At 45.0% G+C, this 21577-nt stretch overlaps 1 protein-coding gene across 3 annotated transcripts in view; it reads left to right on the top strand.

Moving 5' to 3' along the window:
• ACAD10 (acyl-CoA dehydrogenase family member 10) overlaps positions 1-21577 on the top strand; it is a 363878-nt gene that overhangs the window by 268779 nt on the left and 73522 nt on the right. For all 3 annotated transcript variants that reach the window (XM_069214832.1, XM_069214834.1, XM_069214833.1), the window contains one exon: positions 1437-1577. In XM_069214832.1, the coding sequence (XP_069070933.1) occupies positions 1437-1577 (141 nt within the window). The remainder of the gene's footprint in view (positions 1-1436; positions 1578-21577) is intronic.

Here is a 21577-nt window from a genome sequence, read left to right as displayed (position 1 = left end):
GAAGGGTTGAGGTGACTTACGTGTGAATAAACCTGATTGCACTTAATTAGTTACTTTGCAATACGTGCTAAATGTGAATTAGACAGAAGCACAGTGTGTTCAGACTAATTTTAGTTGCAAGCATAAATCAAGAGAACTACGTGAGCAATTGATATATATATATATATATATATATATATATATATATATATATATATATATATATATACACACACCATATAATCATGCAATGTGGTATTTAATTTTGTTATGTGGTTGCGGTAGTCTTTTTTCACTTTTCACGATGATGTCACTATGGGTGCTTGTAAATACTTTGAAAAAATAACACCTCACCATCTGTGAGCAAACGCTGCAGGACAGCTGAAACGTATAGGATGTTTCTTCGGTGGCACAATAAATATTTGATGTGAAGCTAAATACTGCTGTGCTCAATGCGCGACGCCAGCACCTTCCCGATTGAATGGATAGTAATTGTGGATTTTAATACGGAGGTTGCTGTCTCCGTCTCAGACGGCGCACCCAGTGTTTTGGACACAACAGCAGTCAGCAGTTTCGGCGGTGTGCATATATATTTATATATATATATATATGAGTTAGGTCCACGTTTTACCCACACAAAACAATAGAAATTCAGCAGTTATGGTTATACTTATAGTTATACTTATGTTTGCTGGGTGAAAGCATGACTGAATGACATTCAGCAAGGAGCTACTGTTAATGTAATATGACAGTTGGAAGTTAACACAACTTTCTAGAACTTTATAAATAAACAGCCAAAGGGAGATGGGCAGGTAGTTGGACAAGATCCCGGGATCTAAAGAAGGATGCTTAAGGAGCGGGACCACTAAAGCTGTCTTTCAGGAGTCAGGGCCTAGGCCCTTGCCAGAGGCTGGTTGCAGATAGATGCCTTCACTGGTGCCACTGTCGAGGCTATACACTTAAAAACTTAAGCCTGGCAGCAATCCAGTGGGTACCAGATTTAGTGGTTTGCTTTTTATCAAGAATAGAATCCTGCAATATCAGATCAAAGTCTGACCATGAAGATGACGATGGTGCATTACTCTCCTGTGACAGGGTGTTAGTGGGATCTCAAAAACTGGAATCTGAAAAATAAAAACCTTAAAAAAGGTTTCCAAGGATTCCAGTTTTTGAGATTCAGGAAATCTCTAACGACTGATACATCCACGTAGAATCTCCTGCATTTAGAGAGTGTTTAATTGTAATACTTTCTACACTAATGAGTTTGCCTTAAGCCTTATTCAAGAATGCGTGATCAGATATCGTTCCCAAAAAGTAATAGGTGTTACTGTAACATTAGATTACTGCAGAGGGCTCTACAATTAGTTACATTTGTTAAATGTCTTCTTTGCTATTAGAAGCCTTGTCTCGAGAAAACACCTTTTTACAATTTTTTGATTCCTATATTTTATTTACAGGAAAAGGCTAAGTCAGAAGGCCTGTGGAACCTGTTCCTGCCTTTGGAAAGTGACCCTGAGCGAAAGTACGGTGCAAGGCTGACGAATGTAGAATATGCTCATCTGTGTGCGCTAATGGGAACATCTCTTTTTGCCCCAGAGGTATTTTGTTCTTTACTTTTAATCACAATAGAAGGTAAGACGTCTTTAATATTCAGCATGTACACATTTTCTATGTTAGAAAAACAAAATGTTGGATTGCAGAAATGACCAATTTAATGTCGGATTTTAAAGCTGAAAATATTAAATATTTATTTGAAATACATACCAAAGGTATGATTGTTTAAAATAATTTGTGTGCAAACACACTCTGTTGAGCTTGGAAAAGAACAAGGATATATGTTAAGGTATAAGTGATTTGCCTCATGGCGATCTTCATAAAGGGATGTTGAACAACAGTATCTGAGGTTTTTCTGGTTGCATGAGTTTGTGACCAAAGGTTTCTTTCTCCAGCTCTGGATTCTTCGGGAAATGTAGGGCTTTTAGATTGCATTAGGCATTCCCAGCCATGCTGAAATCAAATGGTTCTTTTGTACCGGTTTCTACAGCTGTTGAGTACTTCACTGTTTCTTATCTCTGTGCTGTACTGGACACCTACTTGTTACCTCTTGTGATCTTTCTCACTAGAATACCTGAATTCTGGACTTCACAGATTGTCTGTAGCGACAAAGCCACGATGCACTTCATTCAGGGCGCTGCATTTTCCACTCCACGCTTCCTCAAGGCCTCTAAGTATCATTGTCTGCTCCTCGCATAGCCCCTACCACCTTTGTCTTTGAGTGTCACTCCTCATTTAGAGCAGTGGATGGGCACATACTGAGAATTTTAAAAAGTAATCGAAATGCACTTGGAAGGGAAACACAAACATGTCGTTTTTTAACTAATTTTATTGAGGTATTTTGTCAGTATTGCAGTAGACATCTTGTATATTTTCTAACAATACAGTATCATACTCAGAACATTTCAATCAAAAAGTCAATGTACTCCCCCACCCTCCCCCCTGCTGCTATGAGTCGTTACTTCAGTATGGGTGGATTTGTGGAATTCTAGATCACTGTATCGAATTCTATGGAAGCATCATGGTCAGAATCGTGATGAGGCACATGCATGTCCTGGTGGGAAGAGGAACAATACATATCAGTTGTCTACTAGGTCAAGACATGGAGGGGGCTGGTGTTGGCTGCCGTTCCGGCAAGGAACCGTGTGATGGTGTGGCAGAGCATTGAGGCTCTTTACTAACGCCTCAGAACATGAATATGTCTTGGAAAATAAAATTGATAAAGAAATGTAGGATATAACCATATGAAAATGCAGAGTGAAAGGTATTGTTTTGCATTCTCATCTATTTGCACTGTACTATTGAAATAAAAAAAATGTAAATTCAGTGTAGTTGGCCATTTTATGTGATAATTGTTTGAACTGGCAAAACAATGATGTGGTAAAAATAAAGAATGGAGTTGAATGCTGTGGATGAATTAATGTTTTATTGCAATAATTTCATCGATTAGGAAGCTATTAAACCACAGGGAGTACCCGCAAGTAATGTGGTACCAGAAATGACATTTCAAACTGTGCATTGAAAGTCATTATTTTTCAAATTACAACCTTGGTATATGTGTGTGCGGAATGTTACAAGTTGTTTTTCTTCGAAGAAGTCTTTTCGAGTCACGGGACCAAGTGACTCCTCCCTTTCGGTTCCATTGCGCATGGGCGTCGACTACATCTTAGATTGTTTTCTTTCCGCCATCGGGTTCGGACGTGTTCCTCTTTGCTCCGTATTTCGAATCGTGAAAGTTAGCTAAGTATCGAACATTTGTCTGTATTGTTCTCGTTTGGTACCGGTTTCGTTTTATCGTATCAGCACCGACATCAAGACCGCTTCGGGGCTTCCGCTCTTCATCAAGGCCTGGTCGGCCCGACCACACCCGTCGTCCAAGACTAGTGGACCGGACCCCCTTCCGTTTCTGTCCTAAGTGTCACGCCAAGTATCTTTATACAGACCAGCACCGCGTCTGTAACCTGTGTTTGTCGCCCGAACACAGAGAGGATACTTGTGAAGCTTGCCGAGCGTTTCGATCGAAGAAAACCTTAAGAGATCGACGAGCAAGAAGAGTACAAATGGCGTCAAAGCCGAAACAAGGAGAAAGAGAGAATTTCCATCCAAGAAACGGACTCGGATGAATCCGACGGTGACCGACCCTCGACGGCGCAGCAAACTGTGAGTAAACCTGCCCTGTCCCACACCCAGGGTCACACCAAAAAATTCAAGGCCACGGGGACACCACCACCAGCAGGCCATGGCTTAACCCACAGAAAGGAAGGTGACCAAATAACATCGGCACCGAAAAAGGACAAAGATTTGCCGAAGACTTCCGACTCCGGTCGAGATTCCGGCACCGAAGAAATTCGGCATCGAGTCAAGCAAGCCTCGAAAAATCTCCTCGGAACCGAAAAAGACAATTACGTTAGGAATTTCAGTGCCGAAAAAAACGGCTTCAGAGCAGAAACGCTCTTCCTACACTGAGGATCAAGGGCTTTCTATGCAGCTTAAAGAAAGGCACAGATTTGAGCAAGATCTGGATGTAGAAGAACAAGACCAAACGCAACAAAGGTTACAAATTGAGAAGGACACAGGGAGGATACAAACCATCCCTCCACTCAAATCGAAAAGAAAACTAGCCTTTCAAGAAACTGAAATGCAACCAAAAGCCAAAGTGGTTAGAGACAAATCACCACCACCACAGTTATCACCACAACCATCCCCACTGTAATCACCACACTTGTCACCAGTGGGTACACCGATGGCGCAGTCACCCACACATACTGGGATGTCCCAAGATGATGCGGATCCCTGGGATCTATACGACCCACCTATATTGGACAACAGCCCAGAGTGTTATCCAACCAAGCCTTCACCACCAGAGGACAGTACAGCATATACGCAAGTACTAGCCAGGGCAGCTACGTTCCACTACGTAACACTGCACTCGGAACCAGTGGAGGATGACTTCCTTTTCAACACTCTGGCATCCACTCACGCATCCTATCAAAGCCTGCCAATGCTACCGGGCATGCTCAAACATGCACAACAAGAGCCTGTAAAGGGGAGAGCTATCACGCCAAGGGTCGAAAAGAAATATAAACCGCCACCGTCAGACCCAGTGTTTATAACTCAACAGCTCCCTCCGGACTCAGTGGTTGTGGGGGCTGCAAGGAAAAGGGCGAACTCACAATCATCAGGGGATGCCCCACCACCTGATAAAGAGAATCAAAAGTTCGACGCAGCGGGCAAGAGAGTGGCATCACAAGCAGCCAATCAATGGCGAATTGCAAACTCACAAGCCCTACTTGCACGCTACGACAGGGCACACTGGGACGAAATGCAAGACATCATCCAGCATTTGCCCAAGGAACACCAAAAACGTGCCCAACAAGTAGTTAAAGAGGGACAGGCCATATCGAACAATCAAATACGGTCTGCCCTAGACTCTGCAGATACAGCAGCACGGACTGTCAACGCAGCTGTAACGATTCGAAGGCATGCATGGCTGCGAAGTTCTGGATTTAAACCAGAAATACAACAGGCGGTACTAAATATGCAGTTTAATCAACATCAGTTGTTTGGGCAGGAGGTCGATACCACGATTGAGAAAATGAAAAAAGACACGGACACGGTCAAAGCCATGGGCGCGCTCTACTCCTCACAGTACAGAGGCACCTTTAGGAAACCACAGTTTAGGGGGGGGTTTCGACAACAGACAGCTGAACCATCCACCTCCCAAACAAAACCCACCTACCAGTCGCAATACCAAAGAGGGGGGTTTCGTGGTTCCTACAGAGGACAATTCCCAAGAGGAAAAAGGAAATTCCAGCCCTCCACACCAAGCCCTAGCAAACAGTGACTTCAATGTCACACTACCCCAACACTTATCATCAGTGGGGGGAAGGCTAACCAAATACTACCACAATTGGACACACATTACCACAGACACGTGGGTCCTATCAATTATCCAACATGGTTATTGCATAGAATTCACAACATTCCCTCCAAATGTTCCACCGAAAGCGCACAGATTGTCTCCACAACACTTAGACCTATTACAAATAGAGGTCCAAGCACTGCTACAAAAACAAGCCATAGAGCTAGTACCCTATCACCAGAGGGGAACAGGCGTTTACTCCCTGTATTTCCTTATTCCAAAAAAGGACAAAACATTAAGGCCTATCTTAGATCTCAGAACACTGAATCTCTTCATCAAATCAGATCATTTCCACATGGTAACACTTCAGGACGTAGTTCCCTTACTAAAAAAAGGGGAACACATGACAACACTAGATCTCAAGGATGCGTATTTTCACATACCCATCCATCCATCTCACAGGAAATACCTCAGGTTTGTAATAAAAGGCAAACGTTATCAATTCAGAGTTCTACCGTTCGGAATAACAACAGCCCCCAGAGTATTTACAAAATGCCTAGCTGTAGTAGCAGCTCATATAAGGAGACAGCACATGCACGTATTCCCATATTTGGACGATTGGCTAATAAAAGCCAACACTCAGCAACAATGTCAATTTCACACGCAATACGTCATAGATACTCTACACAAACTAGGGTTTTCTATAAATTACCAAAAATCACATCTACAACCATCCCAAATACAACAACACTCAACACACAAAGAGCAATTGCCACTCCAAGTCCACAAAGAGTTCAGTCGTTCCAAAATGTAAGATCAAGCATGCAACCAAACCAACAATACACGGTAAGGTTTGTGATGAAACTACTAGGCATGATGTCCTCATGCATAGCTATTGTCCCAAACGCAAGACTACACATGCGGCCCTTACAGCAGTGCCTAGCAAAACAATGGACGCAGGCACAGGGTCAACTCCAAGATCTAGTGTTGATAGACCGCCAAACACACTCTTCGCTTCAATGGTGGAACCCTGTATATTTAAACAAAGGGCGGCCTTTTCAAGACCCAGTGCCTCATGTCATTATCACAACAGAGGCTTCCATGATTGGGTGGGGAGCACACCTCAACAATCACAGCATACAAGGTCAATGGGACAATCAACAAAAACTACTTCACATAAATCACTTGGAACTGCTAGCGGTATTTCTAGCATTAAAAGCGTTTCAGCCACTTCTAGCCCACAAACACATTCTTGTCAAGACAGACAATATGACAACAATGTATTATCTAAACAAACAGGGGGGTCACACTCGTCACAGCTGTGTCTCTTAGCACAAAAAATTTGGCATTGGGCAATTCACAACAACATTCGCCTGATAGCACAATACATACCAGCCATTCAAAATCAGTTGGCCGACAATCTCAATCGAGATCAACAGCAAACTCAAAAATGGGAAATACATCCCCAGATTCTACAAGATCACTTCTACCGCTGGGGGACACCAAACATAGATCTATTTGCAACAAAAGAAAATGCAAAATGCCAAAACTTCGCATCCAAGTACCCTCAGTCCAAGGGCAATGCTCTATGGATCAGCTGGTCAGGGATATTTGCTTACGCTTTTCCCCCTATCCCGCTCATTCCTGGTCAACAAACTGAGTCAAAACAAACTCAAACTAATACTTATAGCACCAATGTGGGCTCGCCAACCGTGGTACACCACACCGTTGGATCTATCTGTGGTACCCCACATCAAACTACCAAACAGACCAGATCTGTTAACACAACACAAACAACAGATCAGACACCCGAATCCAGCATCACTCAACCTAGGAATCTGGCTCCTGAAGTCTTAGAATTTGGATATCTAAACCTTTCTAAAGAATGTATGGAGGTCATTAAACAAGCAAGAAAACCCACAACTAGACCTTGTTACGGTAACAAATGGAAAAGATTTTGTTTGTTACTGCCAGGCTAATCAGATTACGCCACTAGACGCCTCCACACAAAACATTGTAAGTTACTTACTACACTTACAAAAGTCCAATCTAGCCTTCTCTTCCATTAAGATACATCTCACTGCAATATCTGCTTATCTGCAGATTAAACATACAAAATCGCTTTTTAGAATCCCAGTTATTAAAGCCTTTATGGAAGGACTAAAAAGAATCATACCCCCAAGGACACCACCAGTGCCTTCGTAGAATCTTAATATTTTGTTAACACGACTCATGGGCCCACCATTTGAACCCATGCATTCTTGTCAAATCCAATTTTTAACTTGGAAAGTAGCTTTTCTAATAGCCATCACTTCACTTAGAAGAGTTAGCGAAATACAGGCGTTTACTATTCAAGAACCCTTTATACAAATACATAAACATAAGGTGGTTCTCCGTACAAATCCACAATTCTTACCAAAAGTCATATCACCGTTTCATCTAAATCAAACGGTAGAACTCCCAGTCTTCTTCCCACAGCCAGACTCAGTAGCAGAAAGGGCATTACATACGTTAGACATAAAAAGAGCGCTAATGTATTACATTGACAGAACAAAACAATTTTGAAAAACGAAACAATTGTTCGTAGCTTTCCAAAAACCCCATATCCAAACAGGGCATTGCCAGATGGATTGTCAAATGCATACAAACCTGTTACCTAAAAGCTAAAAGAGAATTACCCATTACTCCAAGGGCACATTCCACTAGAAAGAAAGGCACCGCAATGGCTTTTCTTGGTAATATACCAATGACAGAAATTTGTAAAGCAGCCACTTGGTCTACGCCTCATACATTTACTAAGCATTACTGTGTAGATGTGTTAGCAGCACAACAAGCCACAGTAGGACAGGCTGTACTAAGAACATTATTTCAGACAACTTCAACTCCTACAGGCTAACCACCGCTTTTGGGGAGATTACTGCTTTGTAGTCTATGCACAGCATGTGTATCTGCAGCTACACATGCCATCAAACGGAAAATGTCACTTACCCAGTGTACATCTGTTTGTGGCATGTTGCGCTGCAGATTCACATGCGCCCTCCCACCTCCCCGGGAGCCTGTAGCCGTTTTAGTTGCATTAAAAGTGTATATATGTAAATAATTTTGACTTTAATACTCTATGTACATACACATTCACTCCATTGCATGGGCACCTCTAGTATCCTTACTTTAACAACTCCTACCTCACCCTCGGCGGGGAAAACAATCTAAGATGGAGTCGACGCCCATGCGCAATGGAGCCGAAAGGGAGGAGTCACTCGGTCCCGTGACTCGAAAAGACTTCTTCGAAGAAATACAACTTGTAACACTCCGAGCACAACACTAGATGGCAGGAACAGTGCACAGCATGTGAATCTGCAGCGCAACATGCCACGAACAGATGTACACTGGGTAAGTGACATTTTCCATATATATATATATATATATATATATTCACATAAAAAACAATGGTTAGAGGGACATTATAGTTAGGCTCACATTTTAAACGTACCAAACCATAGAAATTCACCTGTTATTTATCTCAAGTAACTATAACTCGTGCCCTAAGGTAACTATAACTTGCACCCCCACGCCATGCAGTTTTTTCGTCAAATTTGTTTGGGGGATAAACAAATCTTATTGCTTTTGCACTATAAAGACAATTACACACACACAAGCGATGTATCAAGAAGGACTGTATAACATTCAGATAAGGCAATCATAAGCATGTGATAGTTGCAATGATAGTGTAGTAGTTGTTATATGTCTAGCTCCCTTTGATACCCTAAGTTAGCTTCCCAAGCCATTTTCCCCAAACTCACTTGTGTTTACCGGACACCCCCTAGCCTCGTAAAGTGATCTCTCTTGTTGTGCACACCAATCTACTCCCCTGCACCAGCGGGAAATGGTTGTAGGGGTGTGCAACTTCCAGTGTGCGGCAGTGCCATGTTTGGCAATCATTAATGCTGTACCCAGAAACGTCTTGTCAGCTTGTGTTCCTCCACAACCCTTCAAGACCACTAACCATAGCATCACTGGGGAAAGGGGACCTTCTCACCTCATTACCTTGGTAAGTTCTCCCACCACCGCTTCCCAGTATTCCTGGACTCGTGAGCATGACCATACCGTATGAAAAAAAGTCTGCAGGAGCCTCATCATAAGAGTGTGTGGGGATGAGACCTGCTCGATATATTTTGTTGGGGGACAGATAGGTCGTATGTAGGTAGTCCACTTGAATCAAGCGCAGCTTAGAATAGGTTTATGACGATCCTGGGTGCCATTAATGCGTCTCTTCAGTCATCATCCTCAAGGGATCCAAGCCAGCCGTCCCACCTGGCCCGAAGGTGATCTAAAGTGTTTGGGGTGTTGATGACCAGAGAACGGTATATCTCAGAGACTCCCTTTTTACCTAGCACGCCCATAAGGAGTTTAGCATCTAGTGGGCTGAACTCGGGGAGGAGGTCGATTCATGATAGATGAGGTTGTAGGGCGTGACACAACTGAAGACATTTATAGACCTGTGTGTTGGTAAGGGCATATGTTTTCTGGAGTTCTTGAAAGGACCTCATGTGCGATCCTGACCACACATCTCCCAATTGTGAAATACCAATTAGATCCCACTTCTTGTAACCTTGTAGTTGTGCCGTCTCATGTAGCCAAGCGCCACACCAGAAGAGGATTTGTTGTGTAAGTGTCTTGTCCCAGTGGTTGTGATAGAGGGCTGCGCTCCATGTCAGTACGACTGTCTTGGTCACTGGTGCAATGTCCTGAGGTATTGGGGATCCATAAAGCATATCTAACACCCGGAAAAGCCTAGACGTGTCAGCTCTAATCGATATGCTGGATTGAACCAGCCCTTGTTGAACCAATCATGAATCACCAGGAGGTGAGAGGCTAGATAATAGAGGGAGAGATTGATCAAGCCCAGCTCACCTTCATATGGATTTCTTTGACAAGTGGCAAGGGCAATACGGGGTCTACCTCCTCGCCACAGGAAGTATGTTGCTACCTAGAGCCTTGAACCAAGATTGTGGTATTAGGAGTGGTAGATTTAGGAATACGTATAGGAATCTCGGTAGGACCATCATTTTGAAAAGCACAATGCCGCCCATGGCATTTAGAGGCAGTGATTGCCATCTGGTGAAGCCAGTTTTGTCCTTCTTTATCAGTGGGTCAAGATTTAATGACCATGTGAGCTCATGATGGAGAGCCTCCCAGATGCCAAGGTATTGGAAACTAAGGCGTCAGATGGGAATGGTATCTTGCCAATCCAAGATGTTTCGGGATGTGGCTAATAGTACCACACATCTCCCAATTGTGAAATACCAATTAGATCCCACTTCTTGTAACCTTGTAGTTGTGCCGTCTCATGTAGCCAAGCGCCACACCAGAAGAGGATTTGTTGTGTAAGTGTCTTGTCCCAGTGGTTGTGATAGAGGGCTGGGCTCCATGTCAGTACGACTGTCTTGGTCACTGGTGCAATGTCCTGAGGTATTGGGGATCCATAAAGCATATCTAACACCCGGAAAAGCCTAGACGTGTCAGCTCTAATCGATATGCTGGATTGAACCAGCCCTTGTTGAACCAATCATGAATCACCAGGAGGTGAGAGGCTAGATAATAGAGGTAGAGATTGATCTTGCCCAGCTCACCCTCATATGGATTTCTTTGACAAGTGGCAAGGGCAATACGGGGTCTACCTCCTCGCCACAGGAAGGATGTTGCTACCTAGAGCCTTGAACCAAGATTGTGGTATTAGGAGTGGTAGATTTCGGAATACATCTAGGAATCTCTGTAGGACCATCATTTTGAAAAGCACAATGCCGCCCATGGCATTTAGAGGCAGTGATTGCCATCTGGTGAAGCCAGTTTTGTCCTTCTTCATCAGTGGGTCAAGATTTAATGTCCAGGTGAGCTCATGATGGAGAGCGTCACAGATTCTAAGGTATTTAAAACTAAGGCGTCAGATGGGAATGGTATCTTGCCAATCCAAGATGTCTCGGGATGGGGCTAATAGTACCAATATGGATTTGGAGAGGTTCATTCGGAGACCCAAGGCTTTCCCACATCGTCGGAGACGATACAGGCTTTGGGGGCCACTTGTAGCGGGGTCTGCAAGATAAAGATGTATTGTCCGCGTATAAAGCTAGTCTATTTTCTTGTTCCTTGTTTCTTCTCCACCCACTCAGCTGAGTATCGTTTTCAATAAGACACACCAGGGGCACAATCGCTAGGGCAAAGTGGAGTGGCGACAGGGGACATCCTGTCTGCTTCTGCGGCTGATAGAGAAGGGTTGAGAAAGAGTCCCATTGATTTGGACCCGCACCGTGGGGTTGGAATTGAGAGCCTGGACTAGTTTCCTGAATCCAGGTCCGATTCCAGAATGCACCAACACTGCCCCAAGGTACTACCAGTCCACCGTGTCAAATGCATTTTCAAAGTTGCTAAACAGTAAAGCAAGAAGTAATAGATGACGGTGGGCCAGGACCACGTGGACGCGGCGCAGGCAGTGTCTGGTGCTGCAAGTTGGCAGGGATCCACACTGGTCGGGATGTATCAGCTTATGAAGGACCTTTTTGAGCCAGGAAGCTAGCACCTTGCCAAAAATCTTAACCTCTCTGTTAATAAGGGATATGGGCCAGTAATTTGCACATGCAGTGGAGGGGAGTTCAGTTTTCAAGATCACGACTATCGTGGCAGTGTCCATTTCTGGTGGAAAGGTACCTCTTTGTTCGACTTCATTATACAGCACTAAGAGTTGGGCGGTCAAGGTATCGCGGAATGCCATGTAGTATTCATTGGGGAAACCGTTGTGCAGGGAGTTTTCCCTGGAGCTATTGTTGACATGCAGCACTGATCTCTGTAGCCATGAGTGATTCATCTAGCATTTGGGCCTCAGCTTTAGAGTTTCGGGGAAGAAGCATCTCGCAAAGAAACTCAGATGAAACAGAGTCAACCTCGGGGAACCTTGTGTATTGATGGTGATACTAGTGTGCAAAGGTTCGTGCTATCTCTGAGGTGGCATGGGCAGAATATATATATATACAGAGAGAGAGAGAGAGATATTTTGTTTATAGTCGCTACCTCGCCGTGATAAGGCTAGGCATGCAATATATTATATATTTTATATTGTATTGTATATCGCCGTTGGTGCCCAGCTAATGGTGGGGCCACAATGCCTACCTTAACAACTCAGAATCTCTTGGTCTTTTAAAAGAACCAGAGATTTTGAGGAATATACATAATGGGAACGAGATAAGTATTACCAATTTATATGATATGCAGCATAAATACCTTGAGACTAATTTTCGGACTAATCACTTCTCATCATCACATTTCCAATATTCACAATAAACTTTATTGGTAGTTAAAACCACATCAATGAATAAAAAAAGGATATTTGATGCAGCTTTGACTGAAGTTCACTGGGTCCCTGCCAGCAAGGTCCACAGTGCAGGTGTTCTTTCCCCCAAAACTGTACAATTGTTTCCCCAATTGGCAAATCCTTTAGCACCCTCTGTAAGTACCTAGTAAATGGTACCTCTGGTACCTGGGCCCGAGGTGCTAAAAAGGGCCCCTAAGGGCTGCAGCACAATTTGTTCCACCCTAAGGAACCCCTCATCAAGCACCTGACAGGCTGCCATTGCAGGCTATATGACTTGGTGCAGACAAAAAGTAAAAACACGACAGGCCATACAGCCTGTGTGCCATGTCCCCTAACACTGCATGCAATATGTAATTCACCCCTACAGCAGGCCTTACAGCCCTAAGGCAGGGTGCATTATATTACATGTGAGGGCATATCTGCAAGAGCAGACATCATACCCCTGCTATGTCTTTGTCAATTCTCAGACATAGTAAGTGGACAGGTAAGCCATATCAAATGTATGTGCTGGACACTGGTCAATACGAGCTACATGATGGCTTCACTGAAGATAGGGATGTTTGGTATCAAACATCTTGTTTTGATAAACCCACACTGATTCCAGTGATGGATTTATCAATACATGCACCCATAGGACATCCTAGAGGTGCCCCTGAAAACCTACCAGCCTCTGGTGTGCTTACTGACTGGTTTCTGCCAGCCGGCCATCCGAGACACTATTCAGGTCCCCTAACGTAAGAGCCCTCTGATCTTTGGAGGCCCAGAATAAAAGCATGTCCGGTAAGAGGGTGTAACACCCCCTCCAACAGAATGACCTGCTGATTAGCCTTCCTAAGGCGGCAAGCCTCAAAGGGCTGCCGCCTTTGAAATGAGAATCTTGCTCCCCTCACAGGAGCCACAGGAAAGAAAGCCACAACCCCAGTCTAGAGCCCAGTTGGCACCTGGACATGCAGGAAAATTAGCTAGTCCAGTAGGTGTCCCACCCCCAGACTAGTACAACCCCTAAGGTGGGCTACTACGAGGTGGACATGAAATTTCAGAGGTAGACATCTTTGTGATGGCAAACCTAGGAATTCTGGGACATGGTTATGCTCATTTCCCTCAGGAAGTGGTCATATAGGGGTATAGTGACCTCCAAGGTCAGCAGCCCATTGGCTACTACCCTACACACCGCTAACACTCCTAAATTCAGTATTTAGAGGCGGTCCTGGCACCAGAGAAGCAGATCCTGATGACCTAAGAAGAACAAGGACCCTGAAGAGCAGTGAAAGCAGAAGAGGAGAAAAGAAGCAGCTGACCTGGTACCAACCCAGCCGGCCTGTCTGCATCCCTTATTGAAAATCTGCACCAAAGTCGACTCGTCCTGCAGCTGTGTCTCCAGAAACCTGGGAGGACTGCCTGCCTTCAAAAAAGACTCAAGACCTTCCATGAACAGTAGACCTGTTATGCAGCAAACTCCAAAGAAGGGACTCTGAAGCTTCTGTAACCTCCAAAAACCCAACACCTGAAATCACCATTCACCCGCTGTCTCCAACCCGAGTTGAAGTGGACCACCAGTGCCAACAATGTTCCCCAGCCCTCCAGAGTCTGAGTCCATCATGGTTTCACCCCTCTTGGAATCCCTGACAACGCTTGCAGCCTCTCCACGCAGCCCTCCATTACCGCGACCGCTTCGGTAAGGAAAATCCGACACCTGAAGACACCTCTGCACACGTCACCCCTGAGCCGTGGAGAAGAGGACCAAAGGTGCCTACCTGTGCCCGAACATTGTGAGGCCTGAGCCCTGCTGTTGGTTCAGCCCAACAGGCCTCCTGGCCAGAGCCTGCAGCCTCTTTTTGCAGTGACTGATCTCCATAGGAACGCATTGGGCACCCAATGCTGTTTTGCACTCTGCAACCGGCCACCTCCGTGCCTCTGAGGCTGTACTTTGGATGCTGCTGCCTTGGACCTTGCCCACTACTCACCTTAACCACAGGAGATTAGTCTTGCAAGTCGCTGTACTCTACGTGTTTGCAGAACTTGTTTTTCCTCCCATAGGATAACATTGTAGAACTCAGAAATTGCACGGTGTCCACTTTTTAAAGTGAAAAGAATTCCTTTTTAAAAGCGTACTCTCCGGAATGATTTTTCTCTGATGCCTAAACATATAAAGATACTTGGTATTTTATAAATAAGTGTGGATCTCCTTCTTGAGTCGTGTGTCTCATTTATTGACTATTTTGTGTATTTGTAGATGTCTTGCACTCCTCTGTGTTAAGCCTACGGCTGCTCGACCACACTACGCCTAAATAGAGCTCTTTGGGATAGCAAGCCCTGTCCACTCACTGGGGAACCCCTGGGCCCTTTACGCAGTAATCACAAACCACATAAAGGGCCAGCTTCCTACATTACATTAATCAGTTTGACAAAGCCATTTAATAATTGTCCATCAGGCTTGTGAAGCAGGTTACAATTGTGCCTTTGCAGGATTGAAGCCATAATAAGCTTATTGATGGAATTAAAAATATTTTATGGTCACATGTTAAAACTGGACAAAAAGAAATTGAATGGGCTAAACTTTCTCACTTAGAGCTGCAAAATTGGCTCTTATAATTTAGGGCTTCATGTATATTTTGGTGGACAGGATACTCCATTACAAACGTGACAGATATTCCTCCTTCCTTATTACAAGTGCATTATATCCTGTAAAATGTTTGTGATGGAGTATCCTGTCCACTGAAATATAAATTAGGCGCATAGTATTTTGTATATTTTCATTAGAATGTGGTAGGGTAGAGTGGTGTGGAGTGGAATTGCATAGAGTAGCATATAATACAGTGATGTAGAGTGGCATAGAGTACAGTGCATGGGGTGGCTTAGAGTACTGTGGCACAAAGAGTGGCTTGGAGTGGAGTAGAGTGGCTTGGAGTGATGTAGAGTGGTGTGGGGTGGCATGGAGAAGGGCAGCATAGTGTGGGGTGGCATGGACTAGAGTGATGTCGAGTGACACAGTGGCGTAGAGTAGCACAGAATAGAATGCATGGCATGGAGAGGCTTAGAAGGGAGGGGAGTGGAGTAGAGTGGCGTGGCGTAACTTACAGTAGTGGTGTAAAGTGGCCTAGATTGGAGTGGAGTGGAGTATAGTGGAGTAATGTAGAGTGCCTGTGGAGTGGCATTGTGTAGAGTTGAGTGGCATGGAGTGGTGTACAGTAGAGTGGTGTAGCCTGGCATAGGGTATAATGACATAGAGTTGAATGAGTGGTACAGAGTAAAGTAGAGTGGCATAGAGTGGAGTGGTATACAGTGCCGTAGAGTAGAGCGGGGTAGAGTTGGGAGGAGTGGTGTGTCATGGAGTAGAGTGGATTAGAGTGGAATGGTGTGGAGTGGCATAGGGAAGAGTAGGGTGGCTTTGTGTGGCGTGGCATAGAGCGTAGAGTGGCATAGAGTGGGGTGGCATAGAGTACTGTAGAGGAGCATTGTGTGGAAAAGAGTGGTGTGGTGTAGAGTGGAGTAGTGTAGAGTGGCAGAGTGGAGTGGCATAGAGTCCCGTAGAGTAGCATTGTGTGGCATGGAATGGAGTGGCATAGTGTGGAGTAGGGGGGCATGCAGTAGAGTGGCGTGTAGAGTAGCATGGCATAGAGTGGATTGGCATACAGTAGCATTGTGTGAAATCGACTGTTGCAGAGTACCGTAGAGTGGAGTGGCATAGACTGCCATAGAGTAGCTTTGTGTGGAGTAGAGTCGCATAGCTTAGAGAGGAGTGCAGTAGAAAAACATTGAGTAGAGTGGCATTGATTGAAGTACTATAGAGTAAGGTGGCATTGTGTGGAATGTAATGGCATGGAATGGTGTAGAATGGAGCAGCAAAGAGTAAACTATAGTGGTGTAGAATGGAGTGGCGTACAGTACACTGGCTTAGAGTGGAGTGGCTTGGAGTGGTGTAGAGCAGAGGAGCATAGAGTAGAGTGACGTAAAGTAGTACAGTTGTGGGTGTAAGTAAAAGTAACTCTATGCCACTCCACTCCACTCTACTCTACGCCACTCTAGTCCACACCATGCCACTCCACTCTTGGCATTGTACCCCACTCTACTCTATGCCACTCTGCTCTGTGCCATTTCACTCTATAGTACTGTACACCACTCTACTCTATGCCACTCCACTCTACACCACTCCACTCAGTGCTATCCCGCTCTGTGGCACTTTACTCCACTGTTCTCTACTCTACGCCAATCTACTCCACTCTGTGCCACTCTACACCACTCTACTGTACTCCGTGCTATTCTATGCCACTCTGTGCCTGTCTACTCTGTGCCACTCTATGCCATCCTGCTCCACGCCACTCTACACCACTTTACTCTACATGATTCTGTGCCACTCCACTTACCTCTATGCCACTCAGTTACACTCTGCTCCATGCCATGCTGTGCCAGCCCACTGTATGCCACTGTTCTCCACACCACTCTTCTCCGCACCATTGTACTCCACAACACTTTACTTTGCGCAGCTCTACTCCCTGCCACTCTACTCTGTGCCACTCTCCTCTGCCCCACTCAGTGACACTCTACACCACTCTATGCCACTCTACTCCACTCTAAGCTACTTTACCCCACTCTATTCTACGCCACCCCACTATGCATCACTACTCAACTCCACACAATGCTAGTCTATGCTACTCCACACTACACCAGTACACTCTATGACACTGTAGTCTACACCATTCTATGCCACACCCCTACACTCCATTCCATTTCACTCTTCTCCACTCCATGCACTCTACTCTATGGCACACTACTCTGCACCACTCCACCCCACAAAATGCCACCCTCCTCTATGCCACTCCACGCCAATGTACTCAACTCCATTCTACTCGACAACACTCTACTCCATGCCATCCTACCCCAATCTATTTACTCTATGCCACTCCTCATTTTCTATGCCATTCCATTCCACTTTATGCCACTCTACCTACTCAACTCTAGGCCACTCTACCCCAGTCTACTGTACACTCTGCACCATACAGTGCCACTCCACAGGCACTCTAGGCCACTCTACTCTACGCCACTGTACACCATGCCACTCTACTCCACTCTAGGTCACTACTTTAGGCCACTTCATTCCTCTCTAGGGTCACTCTAGTCTGTGCAACTCCACTCAAAGCCTCTCTGCTCTATTCCATGCCACTCCACACCACTCTATTCCACTCTTCACTCACTCCACTCCATGCATTTTACTCTATACTACTTCTCTCTGCTCAATGCCATCCTACTCTACCCACCTCTACTCTCTGCCACTCCATTGTACGCCACTCTACTGGGTTACATGCCACTCTACTCCACTCTATGCCACTCTACTCCACCCCCACTCTACTCTACACCTCTTCATGCCACTCAATTCTGCTCTATGCCACTCCACACTGCTGTTTGCCACTCCACTCTGTGCCACTCAACTTTACTGTCTGGCACATCACTTTACTCTATGCCACTCCATTCCACTGTATGCCACTCTACTCAACTCTAAGCCACTCTACATCAGTCTACACTACTCTGCTCTATGCCATTCTACTCTTCACCACTCTACTCATACAGTGCCACTCCACAGACATTCTACTTCACTCTGAGCGACTCAGGCCACTCTACGCCACTCCACTAAATACCAAACCAGTTTACACCACTCCACTCCACTGTGACACTCTACTCTACACCACTCCACGCAGTGCTACTCTACAGCACTGTGTGTCATTCCACTCTATGCCACTCCACTCTGCGCCACTCTACTATTCACCACTCCACTCGTTGCCACTCTACGCCACTTCACTGTATGCCATTGTACGCTACTCCACTCTTCTCCACTCTACACCACTGTATTCCACACTACTTTACTGCACTCCACTCCATACAGTGCTCCTCTACTGCACTCAACTCCACGCAACTCCCTTCTATGCCACTTCACACTACTGCACTCCACATTATGCCACTGCACACTACACCTGTCTGCCCTATGGCACTCCACTCTGTTACTCTGTGTCACTCCACTCCGTGCCACTTTACTGTACACCACTCCATTCCACACAATGCCAATCTACGCCACTTCACTCTATGCCACTCTATTCTACACCACTCTAATCTGTGCCACTCTGCTGTACTCTACGCCAGTCTTTTCCACTCTACGCCACTCCGCTGTACTCTACCCTGCACTTCTCTATGCCATGCCAGTCCATTTTTCACTGTCATTTCTTGCTGATTTATACTGCTCTTTGCTATCATAGATTCTGTGCCACTCTTCTCTACCCCATTCCACTCTACGCCATCTCACTCTACGCCATTCCACCCTATGCCACTCTACTGTATACCATTCTACTCTACTCCACTCCAAACAGTACTACTCTATGCCACTCCGCTCAATGCCACTCCACTCAACTCTACAACACGCAACTGTACGCCAATCCACTGTATGTCACTCAACTCTGCGCCACTCCACTGTGCCCCACGTCACTCCATTCTTCGCCACACCACTGTACGTCACTCCATTGTACCTCACTCAACTGTATGTGACTCTACCCTATGCAACTCTACCCTATGCAACTCTACCCTATGCCACTCTACCCTATGCCACTCTACCCTATGCCACTCTACCCTATGCCACTCTACCCTATGCCACTCTACCCTATGCCACTCAACCATATGCCTCTCAACCGTATGCCTCTCTAACCTACGCCTCTCTAACCTACGCCACTCTACCCTACACCACTCTGACATTCCACTCTAGCTACGCTATGCCACTCAACTCCATTCTACTCAACTCTACACCACTTTAAAGTATGTCACTCCATTTGATACAATGCCAGTCTGTGCCACTGCACTGTACGTTAATCTGCTCTACACCACCCTTATCAACACCCCTCCACCCTGCACTGCTGTACACCAGTCCATTTTGTATTCTCATTTCTTGCTGATTTACACTACTCTGTGCTATCGTAGCTTCTTCTTCATGTTTATTCTGGTGAATTATATCATAATCCTTTCAATTTTGTTGATTTCATCTTACATAGTACTTACTGTTTTGTTTACAGTAGCGTTTGTGTTCTCCTTCTGGTGGTTTCTTAATTAAGGAGTGTTTTGTGTTCGTTTCATTTAAGTCAGTTTGTCGTACCCTGTCATTTTCTACATTTTTATGGGGGGATTGTCTGTAATTTAAGTTGCCTCGAAATTCGACCCCCATTGACTAGAGAATACTATGGATGTTCGATAATTTCTATAAAATTGTGGAGCAGGAGCAATGATCCGATAATTTGGTTGGTCACTCCCTGTGCCCAACGTAATAAAAAGTTTAATTTAGTAATTTTATTATTGTATTATCAATTGAAGATAGAGAGCCATCCATGTTATAATGCACTGTTTGGTCAGCACAGGAGTCATCACATATAAGGCTGCATTCGGTTGATGCCACGTTTTTGAATATCTCTAGTTTTGATAAAAGAATTTTCGATTGATCAGTTTGGTGAAGAGTTTTCTAATAACCTGACGTCCATTTGATGTTTATCTTCAATATTTTCACTGCCCTTGCAGAATTCCAATGTTTAAAAGCAAGCCCCACAGAAATGTTTGTGGACTTCCTCTTAAAGGTTTGTTAGAACGTTTGGAGCGCTGTACCCCTTTAAGATGGGCACTACTTTTAGTTATTTTTTAAAGTCACGGCCAGTGCAATTGTTGGATGCTCCTTCTGTAATTTTTGGTAAAGGTTTGGCACATTGCACACACCTTGGCATCTGTTTAAGGGAGCTGGTTTGACTTTCAAGCATGAACTGTAAACTAAACTATACTAGAGTATAAGCGCAGAAAGCAGACCGAAGATCCTCAACAGTAGTGGTTGTTTCCAGCAGCAAATGTATAGATGCAATGGATTCTTACCTCTGTGTTTTCTACCAGAGAGATTCCACTCCCAGCTGACTCCCTATAGCCTCTTTCCTGCTGGCCAGTCTCTTCACTTCCCTCTCGACTGTGGCCACCTTTTCGGCTTTGAAGTACGCAGAATGGTCACTGCTTTTCTTAGTGGAACTCCACTCCTTCCTACTTTACTGCCTTCTTTGTACTGGCGGTCATTCAAGGTCAGGGCGAGACAAGTCACCTTTTGGTCATCACCATCTTCTCGCCTGCACCATCAACTTATTGTTGTGCTGCCCTGCTCCCTAATGGGCTTTCTGTCCCCGCAAGTCCTGGCTACCCGGGGCAACAGAGTCCCACCAGGAATTGGCTACACAAATGAGGCGCAGGAGACATGCTTGCACGAGCATGAGGGCCACGCTAAGTGACGATCTATAACTGTGGTGTCCTAAATCACAGGTGACCAGCCAAGAATCAAGCATTGTGTTACAGGTAAGCGTGTAGTCAGGCTTTCACGACACTTCTGCAGAGCAAATTTTGCCTTGCAATTTGAAAATCAGACTAAGCTGTGGGCAATTCACTAAACCATATGTTTACCTTGCCATTTTTGCCTTCTGGAATGAAGATCTTCTTTGTATCTCAATATTACTGTAAGCACGGGAGGCAATTCTAATTTTACGAATCAATGTATATATTAGAGAGGGAGTGGGCAGCACATATTCATGCGCAGGATGCCAAAAAGTTGTTTTGTTCCACAAAGGGCTTCTGGGCTTGCTGATGGAGCACAAGGTGTCGACCACATACTCTGCCTTCGCGTAGGGAGCACTCTGGGGTCCCCTCTACAGCCCAGGCCAAAATGATTGGCACACAAGGTAGATATGCCCTAATTCGGGGCACCTTAGATGGACAACCAATGGTACTGGGAGGTATATACGCTCCAGATATGGATCAGGAAGTAT

Source organism: Pleurodeles waltl, chromosome 11 (genome assembly GCF_031143425.1).
Source record: "Pleurodeles waltl isolate 20211129_DDA chromosome 11, aPleWal1.hap1.20221129, whole genome shotgun sequence".
Taxonomy (NCBI): domain Eukaryota; kingdom Metazoa; phylum Chordata; class Amphibia; order Caudata; family Salamandridae; genus Pleurodeles; species Pleurodeles waltl.
This window is presented reverse-complemented; position numbering and strand designations above follow the sequence as displayed.